The 21,337-nt window shown below is 43.5% G+C and overlaps 1 protein-coding gene across 3 annotated transcripts in view; it reads left to right on the top strand.

Annotated features, from left to right (window-relative positions):
• The window catches only part of SNX31 (sorting nexin 31), a 72,937-nt gene that overhangs the window by 40,815 nt on the left and 10,785 nt on the right, over positions 1-21,337 (top strand). For 2 of the 3 annotated variants that reach the window (XM_025922887.2, XM_086695298.1), the window contains 4 exons: positions 2,255-2,324; positions 7,672-7,764; positions 11,787-11,990; positions 18,012-18,125. In XM_025922887.2, coding sequence (XP_025778672.2) covers positions 2,255-2,324; positions 7,672-7,764; positions 11,787-11,990; positions 18,012-18,125 — 481 coding nt within the window. The remainder of the gene's footprint in view (positions 1-2,254; positions 2,325-7,671; positions 7,765-11,786; positions 11,991-18,011; positions 18,126-21,337) is intronic. The other variant, XM_086695297.1, reaches the window with a different exon arrangement.

Raw genomic sequence — 21,337 nt, forward strand, 5'->3', positions numbered from 1 at the left:
CATCTCGGATCCAGGCAGATGGCCTTTGCTCATGGGAACTGGGAAGGAAGGAGGCCCCCACTCCAGCTGTTAGAGCTGAGGGTCAGGTCACTCGAGGGGAAGAGCCTGGAGTAGGATCCTGAAGGGACCTGGTCATCTGTCTGGAAAAGTCTGAGTGGGAGCAGGGAGGCCAGCTTGGCTGCCGGGAGCTGTGGGATTCCCAGCAGGTAAGGCATTCCAGCAAACAGCCAGAGTTTTAGGGATTTTTCTGTCTGTGAATTCTCTGGTGCACCTCTCCAATTATGGTACAGTTCCTTCCAGACCAGAGGGAGGCTGCCCTGGCCTCTCAGAGCCCCAAGTGTGGGCTGGGTCCGGGGGCTCTCTAGCTCAGATGCAACAGTTGCTATTGTCAGTCACGGAGAACAGGGTGCCTACGCCGCGTGGGCAAATGAGCTAAATCGGACATAACTGCGCATGCTTCTCCCCGCCCCCCAGGAGGAAGGTGACCTTCAAGTACCATTTTCATCCTTTCCTAGTCCATGCCAATCCCATTGGTCTCTTAACCACACTCTCATAAGTGCAGTGATTCGGCTTACCTCTGCCCTCAGATTGGTTTAGACCAGCTGTGGTGCACCCTTTCCGGACCGTTTCTATCAATTCTTAGCAGCTCCTGTGCTCATACAGGAAGTATGATTTCAGTTTAGCCTGGCGATTCTGGGCCCATTAGACAGGCACGGAGCCCTGCTGTTTGCAAGTCACTTTGCAGAGTGGCAACTCCAAATAGGACACAGCCCCTATGTACCTGGCGCTAAGATCAACTTGATGAGAGCAGTGGTCAGGATGACTTTGGAGTGCTAAGGAAGCATAGAGGATGAAGTGGAAACCGTGGGGAGTGGGGACTGGAGGGGGGACACGAGGAGCCCAGGAGAGGCAGATGAGGCAGGGACGGAAGCTGGTAAGGGCACTGGTCTTCCAGGCAGAGGAGAGGAGAGAAAACACGGTTGGTTGTCGAGTGCGACAGAGGAAGGTGGGTAAGAGACGGAGCTGGAAATGAAAGCTAGGTGTCCCCTGACGGGCCGGGCCGTGGAAGGGAGCAAGATGAATGATCTAACTCCTGGGACCACGACAGTCCACAGGCTACTCAAGAAAGAGCCCTCAGGTTAGAACGCAGAGCCTGGGATTGAGGGGACGGGGCTGACGCAGAGGGCCTGAAAGGGAGCAGTTCGGGCGACAGATGAGAGCAGCCTGGGTACAGGGTGGTGATGCAGGTGTGGGTTTGGGGCAACGGCGACACCAGGTCCTATGGGGTGGGGAAAGGGCATGCGCACTTGGGGCCCGACAGCGGGGCGAGGGTGAACGGGGCGTGGGCCATTCTCCCACAGCTTTGTTGTTTGGCACCTTACTCTCAGAGCCCGCCAGACAAGAGCTTACAGTGTAAAGAAAGTAGGAGACAGAAAAAGCTAGGTGAGTAGAGGGCTGTTAGACAGGGGGGCTCGTTTAAATATTTTTTTAGGGGCGCCTGGGTGGCGCAGTCGGTTAAGCGTCCGACTTCAGCCAGGTCACGATCTTGCGGTCCGTGAGTTCGAGCCCCGCGTCAGGCTCTGGGCTGATGGCTCAGAGCCTGGAGCCTGTTTCCGATGCTGTGTCTCCCTCTCTCTCTGCCCCTCCCCCGTTCATGCTCTGTTTCTCTCTGTCCCAAAAATAAATAAAAAACGTTGAAAAAAAAAAAAAATTTAAATATTTTTTTAATGTTTATTATTTTTTTTTCAAACTTTTTTTTAACGTTTATTTATTTTTGAGACAGAGAGAGACAGAGCATGAACGGGGGAGGGGCAGAGAGAGAGGGAGACACAGAATCCGAAACAGGCTCCAGGCTCTGAGCAGTCAGCCCAGAGCCCAACGCGGGGCTCGAACTCACGGACCGCGAGATCGTGACCTGAGCCGAAGTCGGACGCTTAACCGACTGAGCCACCCAGGCGCCCCAATGTTTATTTATTTTTGAGAGAGGAGGGGGAAGGGGCAGAGAGAGAGGGGGACAGAGGATCCCAAAGCAGGCTCAGTGCTGACAGCAGAGAGTCCAACGCGGGGCTCAAACTCATGAACCGTGAGATCATGACCTGAGCTGAAGTCAGATGCTCACCCAACCGAGCCACCCAGGTGCCCCAGTGGGGGCTCGTTCAAAGCATAGGGGGCCACCACCTCAGAGAGCATGTGCTCCCAGGTGTGCCCATCGGCCGTGTCATATGAATGAACTTAATGCTCCTGAATTACGCAGGTACATGGACCCATCCCTCGACTCCATGCTGATGGACTGCACAGCAGCGGTAGATTTGATCCATATGCAGGTAAGGGTGACCAAGGACTCTCAAAACACCATGTGTTATTGACCATTTGGGACGGAAACCATAAAAAAAAAATTGTGATAGTTAAGAATTCTACCTCCATAACTAGAATAGGCAGATTCACAGAGACAGAAAGTACAATAGAAGTTATTAGGGGCTAGGCAGCAGGGAGTTACTGTTTAATGGGTACAGAATTTTTGCTAGGGATGTCAGGGATGCTAAAAAAGTAGGCATAAGAGTGTTCATGGTTACACAACTTTATGAATGTTTTTAGTGCCACTGAATTGTACACTTAAAAATGGTTAAAATGAGGGGCGCCTGGGTGGCTCAGTTAAGCGTCTGACTTTGGCTCAGGTCATGATCTCACGGTTCGTGGGTTCGAGCCCCACGTCGGGCTCTGTGCTGACGGCTCAGAGCCTGGAGCCTGTTTCGGATTCTGTGTCTCCCTCCCGCTCTCTGCCCCTCCCCCATTCACACTGTCTGTCTGTCTGTCTGTCTCTCTCTCTCTCTCAAAAAATAAATAAGCATTAAACATTTTTTTTAAATAAAAAAGTGAAAACGACAAATGCTATATACAGTTTACTACAGTAAAAAAAATTTTTTTAAGAAATAGAATTTAGAAAGAAAAAAAATTCTACCTCCATTTTAACCACCTCTCTGAGTTTTCTAGGTTGTCCCTGCTAATCTAGAAAGGTTGAGTCTAGAAAGGTTGAGTCTAGAAAGGTTGTCCCTGCTAATCTAAAGCCACATGTGTTCCCATCTCATTTTAGCATAATCTTCTTTTTACCTGAGCCAACAAGTAGCATACTTGCCTCCAGGGCCTGCTTCATGGGCACATAGCCTGCTCAGAAGAACCCCACAATTGTTTAGTATTTGGCTGTTGCCATCTTGATCCTTAATTTTGGAACAAGAGACCTCACATTTTCATTTTGCATTAGGCCCTGCAGATTACGTTGGTGGTCCTGCCTACCCCTACCCCCTAACCCCCAGAAAGTACATTGAGAGTTTGGCCTCCTTTTTTTATTTTATTTTTTTTAAGGTTTATTTATTTTTGAGAGAGAAACAGAGTATGAGCCGGGGAGGGGCAGACAGAGGGAGACGCAGAATCCGAAGCAGGCTCCAGGCTCTGAGCTGTCAGCACAGAGTCCGACGTGGGGCTCGAGCCCACGAACCTCAAGATCATGGCCTGAGCCAAAGTCGGACACTTAACTGACTGAGCCACCCAGGCACCCCTGGCTTCCTTTCCCTTCCCTGATTCAGTGGTGAAGGTTCTGCTACGTGGTGAGGCGGTCACAGATGCTGCCTCTGTGATACTTCTCCATTTGCCCCCCACCTCAGTTCTCCTGCCTCACCAGCCCCCTGCCCCTACATACACTATGATTCTTCATGGAATGGGACTTATCACTTTCACAGAGAGGCAAAGACAGAGTGGCAGTTTTCCCCTTTATATTCATAAAGCCAGAAATGACCACACTTCCAAATTGTCTTATAAAGCAACCACCAGGGGCTTTATGTGCCCAGGGAGAGGAAACTGCTCAGTTTTTCACTAAGCTCTATACAAAAGGACTGCCTGGCACAGGCCAAGAAGAACAGCTAAAGGCCAGAGGAATCACCAAATGCCTCAGAAGAAATAAAAGCAATGACCAGCCGGGGAAGGTCGGCATGGCCGGTTCACCCACCGTGCACAACTATCACAAGGCCCCGTGTCATAACTTAACTGGCAGTGTTTTTCCTTAGTGTCTCACAAAATCATGATATCGGAATCAAGGAGGTCTTCAATTGGACAAGCTAGAGCATCACTTGTGTCTGTATCTCCCCCACTAGACCACCAGCCCCATGCAGGGACCTTGGCTTTTTCAGCACAGGGCAAAGCACCTGGGTGGGTGACCGAGCAGTCACAGGGAGCCCAGCAGCCAGCATTGTCAGATAAGGAGTCACAGCCTATCTGCCCATTTCTCCTTATGTGACTTTTTAACAGGCCAAGGCAATCCAATAAATCATCTTCTCAAAGCTCTCCGAAATTCTAAGGAGCCAAACCAAAACATCACATATTGGATGTGCAATGGTCACCATTGTAGTTTCATGGCTAGTTTTTGAGTTCATTTCTCGTCATACTTGGACCCATGTATAATCATGCTGAGTGTAATTAAAATCATGTTGTGTGAATGGGACCATACTTTACCATTTTACACGTTTACCGAGGCTCATCGCCGTCGCACGCTTGCTATTATAGTGCATTATTGGTTGCATCTGGTCTGTTTGATATCCCGTCCTTGGTGGAGGATGCATCACCTAATTCTGATATTGTTCTGGTGGGAAATAGTCTTTCTGGCCTGGTGGTGAGAAGTAGGAACCCCCAGCATCACCGTAGGCATCGTATCTGTCTTCAACGAGGAGTTGTAAACCAGAGAGAAATGGACGGTGTTTCCTCTGCTGATAGCTGGGAAAAAAGATGGCTTCATGAAAAGTGCACGAATAGCAGTTTTGAAAATGCATTCTGTCCCTTGCTCTGTCACCGGCTGTCTCTCTCTGTGTCTCTCTGTTCACCCTTCCGAACTTTGAACTACAATGTCCCCCTGTTAAGTGATGGAAGGAACGGTTTCTAAGTTTTCTCTCAGCTTTACTAGACTGTTCTTCAAACCACAGCTCTTCACTTGCAAAGTCTTCAAAAAATTATAGTTGATGTTATGATTATCTGTGCCATTATCATCACCGTTGTTATTACTGAATCCAAGTGGGGGTACTGAGAAGTCAGCTCCGGGGAGTCAGGACCGTAACTGCTGCCTCTTTGGGGGAAACTTTTCTCAGCTCCCCTCGAAAGAAAATGCCTCCCTCCCTCTCTGCTCCTGAGTACTTGTTTGTACCCTCCATTAAGGGTGCTACTCACCCAGCCATGTAAATATCATTTACATATGTATTTGCCTAACTAGACTCTGAATGGCCCAGGGCAGAGACCATCCTGGGAGCTTAGGATATGTGAATATGTGAGAAGCAATCATCCTTTAAAAAAATTAATGCAGAAAGTTCTTATGAGTTCTTCTGATAAACAACAGCGCCATCATAATTATTAAGGGAAACGCTTTTGATTGTTCTAAAGCAGCTGTGCCCCACGGGTGGATGTCCCAGGAGCCAATTGGACTCCCACACTGTTTCCCTTCTTTTATTTTAAATTTGAGTAGTATGAACAAAATGGAAGGTGGTATATAAAAGCATAAATGTCTGGGTTTTCTAAAAAATACCGAGGCTTGGTCAGTTCCGGGCCTGCATGTCAACACCACTGGCCTATGTGGTAACTCTGTGCAAATTAGAACAAGGTGTCCCTTGCTGTAGGCAGGCTAACCCCGTAATGGGGCTCGTGGCTTGGTGAAGGGAACATGGGCTGACCGTTAGCTTCCCCAGACCGTCACAGCCTGGTGCCCTTGCACATGGCCCGGTCTACTCACACAGCCTCGGCCTAGCTGTGCCATGCCTCAGCCAGCTAGAGCCCGGTACATGCCTTGCTCCCCACTTCTCACTGCTATACCCTCTGCAGGGGGTGCTGGGGCATGTGTGATTGAAGCTCATGAAACCCATGGCTTAGGTGATTTCACTCGATTTTTAAAAATAGGTTCTACGTAACTTTCCAGCAGCCAGTCTTTGGGGAGCCATAGAACTGAGTAGAGCCATTCGTCTGAATTGGACTCTCTCATGGTTAGAGTGAGGTACTGTATGTGATGTATTCGATGACTCGCGAGCCCATAATCAGGGTCAAATCTTTTCAAAGGTAGTGAAACAAAAGCAGTTCTGTTCCTGCCGATGCAGGACATTTAAATCTCTGTATCTGAGAGTCCCAGGTCCCCTAATGGCAAATGACATATCTTCAACTAGTACTTACTGTCGTGATTGCTGTTTACCTTCTTTATTTAGCTATACTTTCTCTTTGATATCACTGCCGAGTGATAACACTGCCGAGTCCTTACAGGGCTCTAACATCAAGCAGAATTCAGGAAAGGAAAGGTTCTAGGTGTCTAGGCCCAGTTTTGAGAATAGTTGGTGACGAGGGGTAAGTCTTGGTGTGTGTAGCCACCTACATACTCAGAATTCAGTAGCTTGGGCATAGAGAGGAGGGTACAGTCGCCAAATCAGGGTTTTAACCCAACTCGTGCCACTTATTGCTGGGTTGTCTCGAAAGCCATAACCTCTCTAGACCTCAATTTACCCATCTATAGGATGGGGGGAATGTTCCTATCCCACAGACAATTTGCAAAGCTGAGAGAACCTATCTAAAACAGGTTCTCAACAAATATTTGTTATTTTTCTTCTCTTCTGTGAACCCATTTCCTTTTCCCCAACCTAAACAGCAAAATCAAAACTTTACTCATCTTTTCATTCTCCTGATGGAGATCAGGCATAACCAGTGGAGCACAGAGACTTACATTCAGATCAAGGTATAAATGAGTGCCTGACTATTGGCAAAAAATTATTAAATGTTTGCTGTATGTAAGACCTTGGACAAGATACACTGAGGGGAAGGACTCAAGGTTTTCTCTTGAGGGCTTAACAGGCTAACTGAAGACCAATGGAAAACTTTCTGAAAGCCTGATAAATAAAAGCAATACAGGCTAATGGTACCAATTTAAATCCCATTGGCTCTACATGGAATTTCCGGTTTCCCCAAATCTTTGCCAGCCCTGAATATTATATATATATTTTTAGTCTTTGCCAAGTTGAGAGGCAAAAAAATAAATAAATAAAATAAAAAAAATTACCGATTACTAGTGAGGTTGAATATAGATTTGGAATTTGGAATTCCTTTTTGTCAATTGCCGATTCATATTCTTTGTCCATTTTCTTGTTGGGGATATTTACATTTTTCCTATTGCTTTATATAAATATCAACTCTTTTCCACATATGATGTGGTCATATTCTCTGGTTTGCCATTTGCTTCTTAGTTTTGTTCTTGATGGTTTCTATGCATAGAAGTTTTATATTTTCATGTAATTATATTTTCCTTTGTTATGACACTTTGATTCTGCATCTTAAAAATATAATCCTTACCTCAGCATCAGATTTCTTTTCCTGAATCTTTTTTTTTTTAAACATTTAAATCTTTTTCTGGATTTGTTTGATTGGGTGGTGTGGGGAAAGAGGCTAACTTCATTTTCTCTCCCCAGTGTGGCCAGCTGTCCCCAAACCATTGAACAATCTTTTCCTCCACCCACTAATTTAACAGTCAGCTCTATAACATGCTAAATCCTTATATATGTCCACTTGGCTCTGTTTTTATAGCCTTTCATACATGAGTGTGTTTTTGTCAGATTAGCTCACTTCTGCTAAGGTTGCTAATCTTACAACTTCTGTCGCTTTAAGGCACTACAGGACATTGAACAAGAATGGGCCAAACCCACACAGGCGCAGAGGCAGAAATTAGAGGCTCTCCAGAAAGAAGACAACCAAACAAAGGTGATCAAATATTGCACCAAGAGAAATCCCTTGGAGGGGAGTTAAAGAAACATATTGGAATTGAGCTGTTTCTTAATTTGTAAACCCATCAACCGCTAAACATGGGGGTCTTTTAAAAAAACGAGAACACCATCATTAATTTTTCTGATTCTATTCTTTAAAGATTCTGAAAAGCACAGACGATATATTGTGGTGAACCCTCTGCCAAGTTAATATAGACTCTCAGCATTCTTTTTAATGACCACAGCATATTGAGTTTTATAGTTGTCATTTAGCTAACCAATTTCTTATTATTGGAAATCAGGTTATTTCCAGTGTTTGCTGCTATAAATCACTTTGGCAGTGAGCGCCATGAGGCCCAGGACTGTGTCTAATTTAAACAGACCCTGTGTGTTCCCAACACCTGGTACAGTTCCTGGCTGAAGGTCCCTGAGCACTGCGGCCGGCATCCTCTGTCTTTGAGTACATGCTCCATTATTTCTTAGGATATATTTCTAACAGTCTGTTTTTAAAGCTTCCATAAAGATGGTACCAACTCACACTCCCCCCGTCCCCAAGCAGTGAGACGAGTCTGACAAACGGCATATTTTAACAGAAGAAATGGACCCTGCTTCATTGTGTTGTCTTCTTTATTCTCTAGGCTTTGCCAACATTCACTCACTGAGTGCAAACAGTGCAACTAAAATTTAGAGGACTCATTTATACCCATATTGCTATAGAAAGTAATTCTTCAAAAGCTCAGATATTTTGAGAATTTTACTGACAGGCAGGAAAAGAAGAAAAAAAAGGAAAAAGCATATACTTCCACGATATAATATTTTCCTTCCTTGGCATTCCACCTCAGCTTTGTCACAAAAAGTTTGGAGTTCAATTTCTCTGTGTATTTGTAAATTTTGACAATTACAGTGTTTATTTTGAAGGATAGATTATTTGGATATAATTGGCTATATCAGCTACTTTGGATACAGTTAGAGATTCTAACTGAGATTCATTCCTGTTCCATCAACTTTTTGATTTAACGATTTAGTAGGAATATCGTGCTTACCGTGTGCTATACTCTACCAAAATCTGTATTCATATTTTTGACACAAAACACATTTCACGTCTATGATGAGTGTTTTACCTGATTTTACTAGATTATCTGTCATAGTCATCTTGAAAAAACTTTACTTTGAGCAGGGCACCTGGGTGGCTCAGTAGGTTGAGCATCTGACTTTGGCTCAGGCCATGATCTCACAATTCATGGGTTTGAGCCCTACATCAGGCTCTGTGCTGACAGCTCAGAGCCTGGAGCCTGCCTTGGGTTCTGTGTCTCCCTCTCTCTCTGCCCCTCCCCTGCTTGTGCTCTGTCTCTCTCTCTCAAAAATAAATAAAAACATTAACAATTTTTTTTAATAAAAAAATAAAAAGTTTACTTTGAGTGTATGAATTAGATGAAAAAATCTGAACCATGATTCAAATGAATTTAACCGATACTCTCTTGAAGCATCTAAGGATACTGACGTCAAACTGGCATTATTTAAGTGTTTGTGATGTTCTTCTCCTGCTAATAGAGCCATGATGGTGACAACTATTGCTTTACTTTATGTACATGTGCAAGAAAACCTGGAGTTGCAAATGAGTGGAATTAATTTAAAGGAGGAATTCGTTGATCTAAATCATAGATAGGCTAACTACAGCCCATGGACCACTGTTTTTGTAAATGAAGTTTTATTGGCACACGGCCATGCTCATTCATTTTTGTACTGTCTAAACCTGTTGTTTGTGCTAGAATTGTAGAGGCAAGTAGTTACAATGGACACTGTATACCCACAAAACTGAAAATGTTTACTACATGGCTGTTTACAGAAAAGTTTGCCAACCCTCGATCTAAATGAAAATATGTGGACATACCTTCTGCAGTTACGTATGTTAAATTATGTTTTTCAGGTGTAAGTTTCTTAAAAAAACTAATTTTCTTTAAAAAAACTAATCCTTGGGGCGCCTGGGTGGCTCAGTCGGTTGAGCATCCGACTTCGGCTCAGGTCACGATCTCGCGGTCCGTGAGTTCGAGCCCCGCGTCGGGCTCTGGGCTGATGGCTCAGAGCCTGGAGCCTGTTTCAGATTCTGTGTCTCCCTCTCTCTCTGCCCCTCCCCCACTCACGCTCTGTCTCACTCTCTCTCAAAAATGAATAAACATTAAAACATTAAAAAAAAAAAAAAACTAATCCTTGCAGATTTCTCTTAGTTTTCGTAAAGTCAGTAACATTACCTGCTTCTCGAATGACAAATCCCAACAAGCACTTGAATGGCTGACGTATTCATCACTGACTTTCTACAGAAATGGAGCTTAACTGTTATTATTTTTTTGAATGTTTATTTATTTTGAAAGAGGGAGGGAGGGAGAGAAGGAGAGAGAGGGAGAGAGAGAGAATCCTAAGCAGGCTCCACGCTGTCAGCGTAGAGCCTGACACGAGGCTCAGACTCAGTAACCAGGAGATCATGACCTGAGCCGAAATCGGATGCTTGACCAACTGAGCCACCCAGGCGCCCTGTGGAGCTTAACTTTTAAATACTTACGCTCTTTTAGAAGATCGCAGCCAAGAGCCGATTAGAAAAAAAAGTTTTTAAAGGTGTTACCAAGCAATAAGGGCTTGTATCATATAATAAAGAAGAAACTATTGTAGCAAGAGCTTGAAACTACTCTTTCTGCTCTGTGGCAAGATAACTCCGCCCCCGCCCCCACCCCCGCACGCAGTGCATCTACTCAGGACCTGTCATTTCTGATGTTTCCCACTGACCCAAGGGGAGGAGGCCTGGCAACTTCATGCAGCTTCTAAGTCAAATAAATGAAGCACAATGAGCTGGTATGAGGACGTGTGGCTGGAAGGGACAGGAGCCTCAAGTATGTCTCCTACCTCGTATGAACAGTCAGCTATCCCTCACTGCTCATGTCTCAGCACATTTCACCTTATCAGAGAGTGCTTCATGTGGTCCTTGAAGGGACTTGGCCCCCCTTCAAAAAAGGATCTGGAAAGTGCCAGGTTGTCACTGAGTGATCTTTCTTCTTTGACCACGTGTTAAAGTGAGAACTGCTTTTTCTGAGTGCGCCTCTCGCACAACATCAGGCAGGACCCTGGCGAAAGCTGGAAGAACAAGATCGAGAGAGGTCCCCAAGCTAATATCAGTTAAAAGCAGTGGTTAATAATAACACTTTGTTACAAAAATGAAAAGTCCTAGGAATAGATGTTGTCAGGACAGGGTGCCTGGACCACACTTGTGAACTGCAACTATCCTCTGTCCTTAAGCCAAGTCAGAAGCAGAGGGAAAGCTAAACCTTAAAAGTCACATAAAGGTGTTCCCTTGACACTTTGGGGCTGTCTGTAACCCTACTTAGTAAGCAGACTCACTCTCTCATTTCTTTGCCATTCGCAAAATCTCTTCCTCTGACAATTCATATATTCATCATATAGAGCAGACTGTAAAAACTATGTTCTTCCTACATAGACCTCAGCTTAGTTAAAAACAAAAAAAAATTTTTTTGAGGAGGCTCCACACCCAACATGGGGCTTGAACTCAAGACCCTGAGATCAGGAATCACATGCTGTATGCACTGAGCCAGCCAGGTGCCCCAACAGCATTTTAAATATACACTTTTTGTGCATTTTGCTGTTGTAACCTGCTGAGATAGAATCATATCTCCTCCTTCATTTGGTTCACTCTATTCGTCTCCATTCATCGTTCACTCCCTGAATATTTTCACTCCCACTATGTACCAAGCACTGCAACAGAAGAGACACAATGGTGAATGAGGCAGAAATGGTCCCAGCCCTGGCGGGACACACCGTGAACTTCCCCAGGCCTTAGTGTCAGGGAGCACAAGGGACACCGTCTTCATTTGTATCATCCAGAAAAAAAGGCGCTTTCACGGCGACTCCATCCCATGTGTGCTCCTAGAATGGCAGTAGCTTCCGGCATGAGGCCGTTCCCTTTTTCAAGTCGTCTTTTGCTTCTTCCGACCTTCCCCCGCCCACCCCGCGCAGTTTTTGGAGCTGTCCCAAGAGGTACGGCACTATGGATACCTGCAGCTGGATCCCTGTACCTGTGACTACCCGGAACCGGGCTGTGGGGCCATCCTTTCTGTCGGCAATGATGAGATCAGCTGCTGCATAACCCTGCCTGATAACCAGACCCAGGAAATCATCTTCCAGATGAGCAGAGTGAAGTGCTGGAAGGTCACTTTCCTCGTAAGTATCTTGGCACTTTGCCTTCCCCAGGATTTAAGGTCTCAACCCATGGTTTCAGGATCCTAGTGTTTGGGGGTGACACAGTTGGGACTAGGGACATAGGCCTGCCATTTGTATCACTCTCTTGAGTGGGCTGGCATCTACGCCATATTAAGCATCACCTAAGGTAAAACCTGTCAACGGGCTGGTACGAGGGTCCCAACCATAGCGGTAGAGACGCCCGTCTCTCCACTTTGCAGCAGCAGGCTCCTCTACTGCCGGAAGGGTGGCTCTTGTGATACAGCCCATAGAAACAATGGCTACTGCTTATTGAGTACTCACTACATCCTCAGTACTGACGAGATCTTTACCCTCGGAAACTGGACGCCGACCAGTAGAGCTCTTCTCAAGGATCCCTGGCATCATCCTGCCATTGCCGTCTCCAACCAGAAGAAACGCCGTGATCAGATTTATTGAGTGCCTGCTTTGTCCCGGGTGCTCTCCCGGATGCTGCCACATCTGGTATTCAATTCAATTCTCGCAATAACTCAGTGAGCTGAGTGGGATTATCCCCTTTATGAGGGAAGCCAGATTAACTGGTACAGGTGAAACACTATTAGAGCAACCGTGACCCCCAGTTGCTAAATCCATGGAATCCACGGGGAGTTTTTAGCCGGCACGATACTAGACCTCTCTGTGGCATTTGACTCTGTCAACCATTTCTTCCTTCTCAAAATTCCCTCTCCTCCCCACCCCCCGCCCCCCCCCACTAGTTTTGGGTCTGCTTCTTCCTCTGAGCACTTCTGAGGTGCTGGCTTCTCCTGGGGTTCCATTTCCATCTTTCCTCTATGTCTTCCCTGAAAGCAGTTATCCACGTCCCTGTCGAAACGCCCATTATTTCCTAACGCCTTCTGGACATCTTCACCAGCTGTCTCACAGGCATCTCAAACTCGGCCTTTCCCCAAACCGGACTCACCCTTCCCCTCTCATGCCCATCCTAGAGACCTTCCTCCTATGTTCCCCATCTTGGTAAACAGGACTTCAACCACCACCTGCTAAATGTCAAGCCAGCAACCTTGACATTATCAGCATATGATTTCAGTCTTTTACATTGATGGGAACTTGTGTTGTGGCTCCAAATCGGGTCTGTCTTGGTAAATGTTCCATGTGCTGTTGAAAAGTGTGTGTATGTGTATTCTGCCACTATTGGGTGGAATATTCTAGAAGTGTCAATTAGATCAACCAGTTGATAGTGTTTAAATCGCCTGCATCTTTATATATTTTCTACTTGTTCTGTCAGTTATTGAGAGAAGAAGAAGGTTAACACCTTCAAACGCAATTGTGGATTTATCTATTGATTTGAGTTTTATCCGTTTTTTCCCTCTTTTCCTACCTTTTGATGAAACTAAGTATTTTATGATTCCATTTATATATACCATTTTTAAGCTATGTCCTTTCATTTATTTATGGTTACTTTAGAGTTTATAAAGTACTTTTTTAACTTACTACATTCTACTTTTAATCATTATACCACTTCGCAAAGTATAAAAACCTTACAATAGTCTACTTCTATTTCCCGTTTTGTAATATTGTCATACTTTATTTTGACATGTATACATAACCTCATGCTACATTATAATTATTTTTGCTTTTATTTTTCAAAATTTTTTAATGTTTATTTTTGAGAGAGAGAGAGAGAGCGACAGAGCTTGAGCAGGGGAGGGGCAGAGAGAGAGGGAGACACAGAATCTGAAGCAGGCTCCAGGCTCTGAGCTGTCGGCACAGAGCCCTACACGGGGCTCGAACCCACAAACCGTGAGATCATGACCTGAGCTGAAGTCGGACGCTTAACCGATTGAGCCACTCAGGCGCCCCATAATTATTTTTGCTTTTAAACAGTTGAATCTTATCAGTTAAACTTTTAATTTTGACGTAATTGTAGGTTTGCATGCAGTTGTGAGAAATGGTACAGAGATCCTGTGTAGTTTCTCCCCACTTTTCTCCAGTTGTTACGTCTTGCAAAACTACAGTACAATATCACCACCACAATATTGGCATTGATACAGTCAAGAGTTGGAACATTTTCATCATCACAAGAACCCCTCACGTCGGCCTTTTATAGCTCTACCCACTTTCTCTCACCACACCTCTCCTTAGCCCCAACAAACCGCTGATCTGTTTGCCATTTCTATAATTGTGTGATTTTGGGAGTGTTAGGTAAAACTTTGGAGGTGACGGATATATTCATTACCTTGATTGTGGTGATGGTTTCATGACTGTACCCATATGTCCAAACTCATTAAATTGTGTATATTAAACATGTTCAGTGGTTTTTTTTTTTTTTTACATCAGGTATACCTCAATCAAGCTCTTTATTAAAAAACAGAAACACTCATAAAACAGTTATGTATTGATCAGTAGATGAAAATGTTGTAGCCACACGTTTGCAGGAACCTGGCCCCGTATTTCCCCTGGAACAATGATTCAGTGTTCAGTATTTCACTATGTACAGTGGCTTCATAGAACACGACTACTGTGAATAATAAGAATTGACTATATTTAGGATGTAAAAATATAAACAAAAACAAGGAATTGATTCCCTTAAAAATGTTCTGTAATGGAATCATATGGCATGTAGCCTTTAGGACTGGCTTTTCTTTACTTGGCGTAATTCTTTGGTAATCCATTCAGATTGTTGTTTATATCAGTAGTTTGTTTCTTTTTATTGCTGAGCAGTATTCCATGGTATGGAATGGACGAGATTTATTTAACCATTCACCCAATAAAACGTATCTGGTTGTTTCCAGTTTTTAGCTGTTATGAATAAAGCTCGTGTAAATGTCCGTATATATGTTTTGGAGCACAAATCTCCATTCCTCTGGCGTAAACTCAGGAGTGCAGCTGCTAGGTTATATGGGAGTTGCATGTTTGGTTTTTTTTTTAAGACTGAACAGTTTTCAAGGTGTCTGTGCTAATTTACATTCCCGCCAGTGATATACGAGCCATCTTGTTTCTCTGCGTCCTCATCAGCATTTGATGTCACTGGTTTTATTTTAGTGTGTAATGATATTTCATTGTGATTTTCACTTGCATTTCCCTCATGGCTGATAATGTTGACCGCCTTTTCGTGTGCTTATTTGCCATCTGTATATCTTCTCTGGTGAAATTTGTTTTTCATATCTTTTGCCTATTTTCTAATTGAGTTGTGGTTTTTTTTTTACTGCTATTTTGAGAGTATTTCATACGTTGTAGATACTAGTCTTTTGTTGGATATGTGGCCTGCAAATATTTTCTCTCACTCTGTAGTTTTTCATCCTCTTAACAGGGACTTTTGCAGAGCAAAAGTATTTAATTTAATGAAGTCTAATTCATCAGTTTTTCCTTTTATAGACCGTGCTTTTCAGTGTCAAGTCTAGGAACTCTTTGCCAAACCCTAGATCCTGAAGATTTTTTCTTAGAGTTTCTTTCCTAAAGGTTTTATAGTTATAGGTCATACATTTAAGCCCATGACTCACTCTGAGTTAGTTTTCATAGAGGGTGTGAAACTCAGAACCACGTTCCCTTTCCTGCCTGCGGAAGGGCACTTGCTCTGACGCCTTTTGCTGCAACGGCTGTCCTTTAACTGAATTGCTTTTGCACCTTTGTCGGATATCAGTTGGGCACATGTGTGTGGACTTATTTCAGGGTTCTCTATTGTATTCTATGATGTATGTGTCTGTCCCTCCACCGGTACCACACAGTCATTGTGTTCCTTTGTAACCGCTTTATCAAGATAGAACCTACATACCATGCAATTCACTTGTGTGAAGTGTACAATTCGGGCGAATTTCATACGTTCACAGAGTTTCACATCCATCACCATAATAAATTTTAGAGTATTTTCATCACCTCAGAAAGAAGCCCCCATACCCCTTAGCTCACATCTGTGTCCCCATTCTACCGGCCCTAAGAAGTGACTAATCTGCTTGTCCTGATAGATGGACCCATTCTGAATATTTCATTATTATTTTTAAGTTTATTTATTTATTTTGAGAGAAAGAACATACGCATGCACGCACCTGAGTAGGGCAGGGGCAGAGCGAGAGGGAGAGAGAGAATCCCAAGCAGGCTCCACGCTGTCAGCACAGAGCCTGACGCGAGGCTTGATCTCACAAGCCACAAGATTGTAACCTGAGTCAAAATGAAGAGTTGGCCACTTAGCCGACTGAGGCGCCTAGGTGCCCCTGAATATTTCATTATTCATGGAATCATATATGATCTTTATGACTGGCTTCCTTTACTTAGCATAATATTTCCACATATTACCTTATCATAGCATGTATCAACACTTTATCCTTTTCGTGGTCAAATAATATCTTGCTGTAAGGTTATACCGAATTTTGTTTATTCATTCATTCATTAACGGACATTTGGATTGTTTCTATCTTTTGGTTGTTATGAGTTATGTTGCTATGAACATTTGTGTACCAGTTTTTATGTGGACATAGGCTCTCATTTCTCTTGGGTATATGATTAGGAGTGGAATTGCCAGTACCATAGTGGTATTTTTATGTTGAACTTTGTGAGGAACTTCTAGGCTGTTTTCCAATAGTCTGCTCCATTTTAAATATCCACCTGCTGTGTACGAGGGTCCTCTCCACACAGGCACAGATCATTGTTCAACCAAAGATCTGAAAAGAGCTCTCGGAAGCTCTTTGTCTGTATCAGTCCTTGTCTTCGGTCCTTTTCTCCACAAATTCTAAACTCAACTTCAAACTCTTATCTCCTTCTCCTCAACTCAGCAAGACCTCTGGGCTCGGTTTGAGTCTCTTTCCCTGCACTGCATTCTGGAAACTCCTCCAGGCAGTGAGCTGGGTAACGATAGGGCTCACCTCATGTGTTTTCCTTCTCCTTGGGTTGACAGAACTGGATTATCTGTTGTTCGGTGTCTGAAAACAGCTATTTTTCAGTTCATATTTTACCCTGCTGCTCTCAGATCAATATTTCTAAAATATAAATCTGTGTGATTATCCAGCTTTTAAAATCTGTTCATGCATGTCTGCTGCCTTCAAGATGAAGGTTAGACTCCTTAACTTAGCTTATAAAACCTGTAACAGCTAGGGCTTTTTTTTAGTGGCCAGCAATAGAAACCAACACTTCTGGCTCCAGTGGAAAAAAAAAAAAGAGAGAGAGAGAATTTATTGGAGGGATACGTGAAAACCCACTGATTTAAAGGAAAGGCTGAAGCAGAGGCTTAGGAAAGTCAAGAACCAAAGGAGCTCAAGGTTTCTAGGAAACCGGAATTCTTTATCAGGACCTGCTCTTTGGATCGCTCCACTCTGGAATCAAATAAGGGGCATAGAGAGTATTTGTCCAATTGCCCTGAACTTGGGGAATGTGTGTCCCCCCTCCAGGAGGGCAATATTCCCTGACAGTCCTACCTAGATGGCCACAGCAGAGGAGAGGTTCTCCCATGGGCATGAGACTCCATTACGAGGAGAAAGGAGGATAGAAGCTATATAGCAAAACTCCAAGCTGCTTCCTACAGAGCTTTCAGGATCTGGCCCCAGGCTGCCTCTTCTCTCACGGCCCTACACGTCTTGCATTCTGGGCTTTGGCGCCACACTTGATCTCTTGCCACATTTCCAGTGTGCCAGGTCCCCCCTGCCTCGGTGCATTTGCACTTGTTATTTCTTCTACTAGAAACCACTTGTGCCCCCAGAACCCCGCCCCCACCCCCACCCCCACCCCCCCACCCCAAAAAACCCACAACAAACTTGGAAATTTCCTACTGCTGCTGCTCAGATACCAGCCCCCTTCAGGAAGCCTGCCTTTACACTCCTAGTCTGGATTACATGCCCATCCTACTTCCTTCCATAGACCTGTGTTTGCTTCCCTTGTAATACTTAACATAGCAAACTGTGGTGACTTACTTTCATAGCCCCTCCTAGACTGTTGGCTTCTTGGGAAGAGCCACAGTATCACTCGTTTTGATATTTTGCCCGGCACATAATAGCCACCTAATTTTCTACTGAATATTAAATAATCTCTCTTCCTCTGTAGGGAACTCTGCTGGATGTGGATGGACCTCAGCGAACTCTCAACCAGAACTTAGAGCTCAGATTTCAGTATAGTGAAGACAGTCGTTGGCAATGGTTTGTTATTTACACCAAACAGGTGAGTTCTCAGGACAGAGCATGAGTCCCTGTGCTGAAATGCTCTCTTGCCTGCTGGGGTGAACAAAGCACATTATCCTAACCCATCCAGAGCAGAGTTCTAGAATACACTGTACACTCCATTTTTGGCCTATAATACTGCTTAATTTGTTTATTTTTTGTTTTATTCTATTAGTCACTGCAGCCTTCATGTCAATTTGGGAAATGCATTAAGTTACTAAATAACAGAAGACTCAACTAATCGTGGCTCAGACCGAGGGCTGGTGAACTTTTTCTCAAAGGGCCAGATGATAAATATTTTAGTTTTGGGATCCATATGGCCTCTGTTGCAACTACTCAACTCTGTTGTTGGAGTGCAAAAGTAGCCCCAGACAATATGTGAACAAATAGGTACAGCTGTTTTCCAACAAAAATGTGTTTGTAAAAACAAGTGAGGGGCTGGATTTATTGATCTCTGACTCAGACAATATAGATTTTTATCATCTACACTTAATAAGAATACTAGAGGTAGATGATTGACATCCCTATCATAAAAGCTATCCCTTTTATCTAGATGGCAAAAACTTTGCCTCTGAAGCCCCCACAGACTTTCCATTAGGTCTCATTGGTCAGAGCTGGGTCACATGACCACTCCTAGCTGCAAGGGAGTCTGGGAATCAAGTCTTACCAAAAAGAACAGAATTTGTGATCAGCTTAGAGTAAGCATGAGCTGGGCACTTTGTCATCAGACAAAATCAAGGTTCTGCTGGGAGGGGAGAGAGCTGTTGGGGAGCAAACTCTCCAGGTCTTCCATGGGCTTATAATTAAAGTTGGAACAAACATTTTGTTTTTAAGATTTCATTTTCTAAACAACAAATTCAATTGAAAAATTCTATGAACTAACTTAAACTATTTCAAATTGGAATCAAAATTACAGATATTCTAAAACGAAACCAAAATATCAAAGCAATCTTTGTGTCAGCATTACATTCAACTTAAGTCACTGGTGATCTCACTACATTCCAGGGAGCATTCTGGTTTCAGGTAACCAAAGGTCCCTGAGAATCCCTACCTCTCGTATAGTTGCAAATCATGATATACCACACACCAAAGTCCTCTGAAAAACATGAAGTGCTAACCAAAGTCTAGATTAAAGAGATGGGCCCTCAGTTTCACCTTGAATATGAAACATCCTTAGGGAAATGGTAGGATGGTTTGCAGTCACTTGGAGAGATGCAAGGTAGATCTTGGCAGTGAAATCATTTCCCCTTGCCTAGAATGCTAACTGCAGTAGTTAAATTTTATTATCATCTTTTAATCTAGTCTGTACCAAATGAGTTGAAGCCACTATACAGAGTGTAATAAACATTCTTTTAAAGGATTCCTAGTAGGGTCTTATTTCCTTTGGAGTGTGGATTTATTGATATGTACCCAAGAGCTATGTATGCAAAAGGCAGAAATACAGCTCGTTTGCCTTGCAAACACAAATGAGGACTTGGACCCCAATATCTTCTAGATTCTTTAAAGAAAAACTCAGTGCCTTCATATTTAATAAATCCTACCTGATTTATAGCTAAGTCTTAACGTACATATCTGTGCACATTGTATAGGAATATGGAATCGGTTCACACCTTACGGGGCATTATTAAACACCTCTCCTACCTGTATCAACTCAGATTATATTGTTTAACTATTTCATACCCTGGTTTTGTGTAGGTTATATATGTACACAGATAAACAGGGTTAGTTCTTAGCTAAACCAGGAAATCAAAATTTGTTTTTGTGTATAAATCCCACATCTGTTACTCTTTTCCTTATTGGTAGCAGTACCTTTCTTTTCTACTTCCTTTCTCTCCCCTTAAATAAAATAAATTCCTGTCATGCTCTACAGTCCTGCAAGACTTTGAGATGCTATCTGTATGTAGCCATTCTCCCTCTAATTCTACTTTCTATGTCCTATCCTCCAAGGGTCTCTGCTTTGGCTACCATCCCGACTTGGGTTTTCTCTCTTCCCCTTCTTCTCCTCTCCATCATCCCTCCCCCCACCCTCCCCAGTGCAGTGACCATCCTTGAGCACAAACTTATGGTAAGTTCCTATGACCACAAGCTTTGAGCTTTGTTGTCTCAAACTTTCGTAGGGCCAAAGGAGAAAAGTACAAGCCAAGAATTGAGAGCAGAACAAAAGAGAAAGAGGATTCGTGGGAAAGAAGCAAGTGGGGAAATCGTAGGGAACCTTAAATTGCCACATGGGGTGAAGATCTTGGAAAAAGGAAACCCTAGCGTTTGTATGACAAGATGTCTAATGTCTGTGTCTTGGCACTAACAACGACGAGCCAACAAAAAGCCACAAGTGATATTGGGGGCAACCATCAGTCTTAAAAGTGAGTGATTAAAGATACCAGAAAAAGGGGTGCCTGGGTGGCTCAGTCGGTTGGGCGTCCGACTTCAGCTCAGGTCATGATCTCGCGGTCCGTGAGTTCGAACCCCGCATCAGGCTCTGGGCTGACAGCTCAGAGCCTGGAGCCTGTTTCGGATTCTGTGTCTCCCTCTCTCTCTGACCCTCCCCTGCTGATGCTCTGTCTCTCTCTGTCTCAAAAATAAATAAATGTTATGGGGCGCCTGGGTGGCTCGGTTGGTTAAGTGTCGACTTCAGCTCAGGTCATGATCTCCTGGTCCGTGGATTCGAGCCCCGCGTCGGGCTCTGTGCTGACAGCTCAGAGCCTGGAGCCTGTTTCAGATTCTTTGTCTCCCTCTTTCTCTGACCCTCCCCTGTTCATACTCTCTCTCTGTCTCAAAAATAAATAAATGTTAAAAAAAATTTAAAAATAAATAAATAAATAAATAAATGTTAAAAAAAAAAAAAGATACCAGAAAAATAAGAAAGTGATAAAAAAACAAAATTTTTTTTAGTTCATAAAAGCCATAAGGTGTTAATACATCCTTTCAAATAGACAGGTTACTATTTATACCTAGTAATAGGTCTCTCAATAATCATGCATACGATTAAATATAAGATTGACCATCATCGGTTGATTTGATTACAATAATAAGCAGTTTTTATTATTTGTTGCTTGTAAGACATGAGCAGCTTACAAAGAAAAAAATAGGGGGGAGTTTTAAGAGGGAAAAAGATTAGTAAATGTAATGAGTTTTCTGTCTTTTTAAAAATTTACTGTAAGTATATCTATGTAATTGAGAAAATGTATGGCTACTAGCTAATTGCATCGTATGCAA

Source organism: Puma concolor, chromosome F2 (assembly GCF_028749965.1).
Source record: "Puma concolor isolate L17-30 chromosome F2, mPumCon1.1.hap2, whole genome shotgun sequence".
Taxonomy (NCBI): domain Eukaryota; kingdom Metazoa; phylum Chordata; class Mammalia; order Carnivora; family Felidae; genus Puma; species Puma concolor.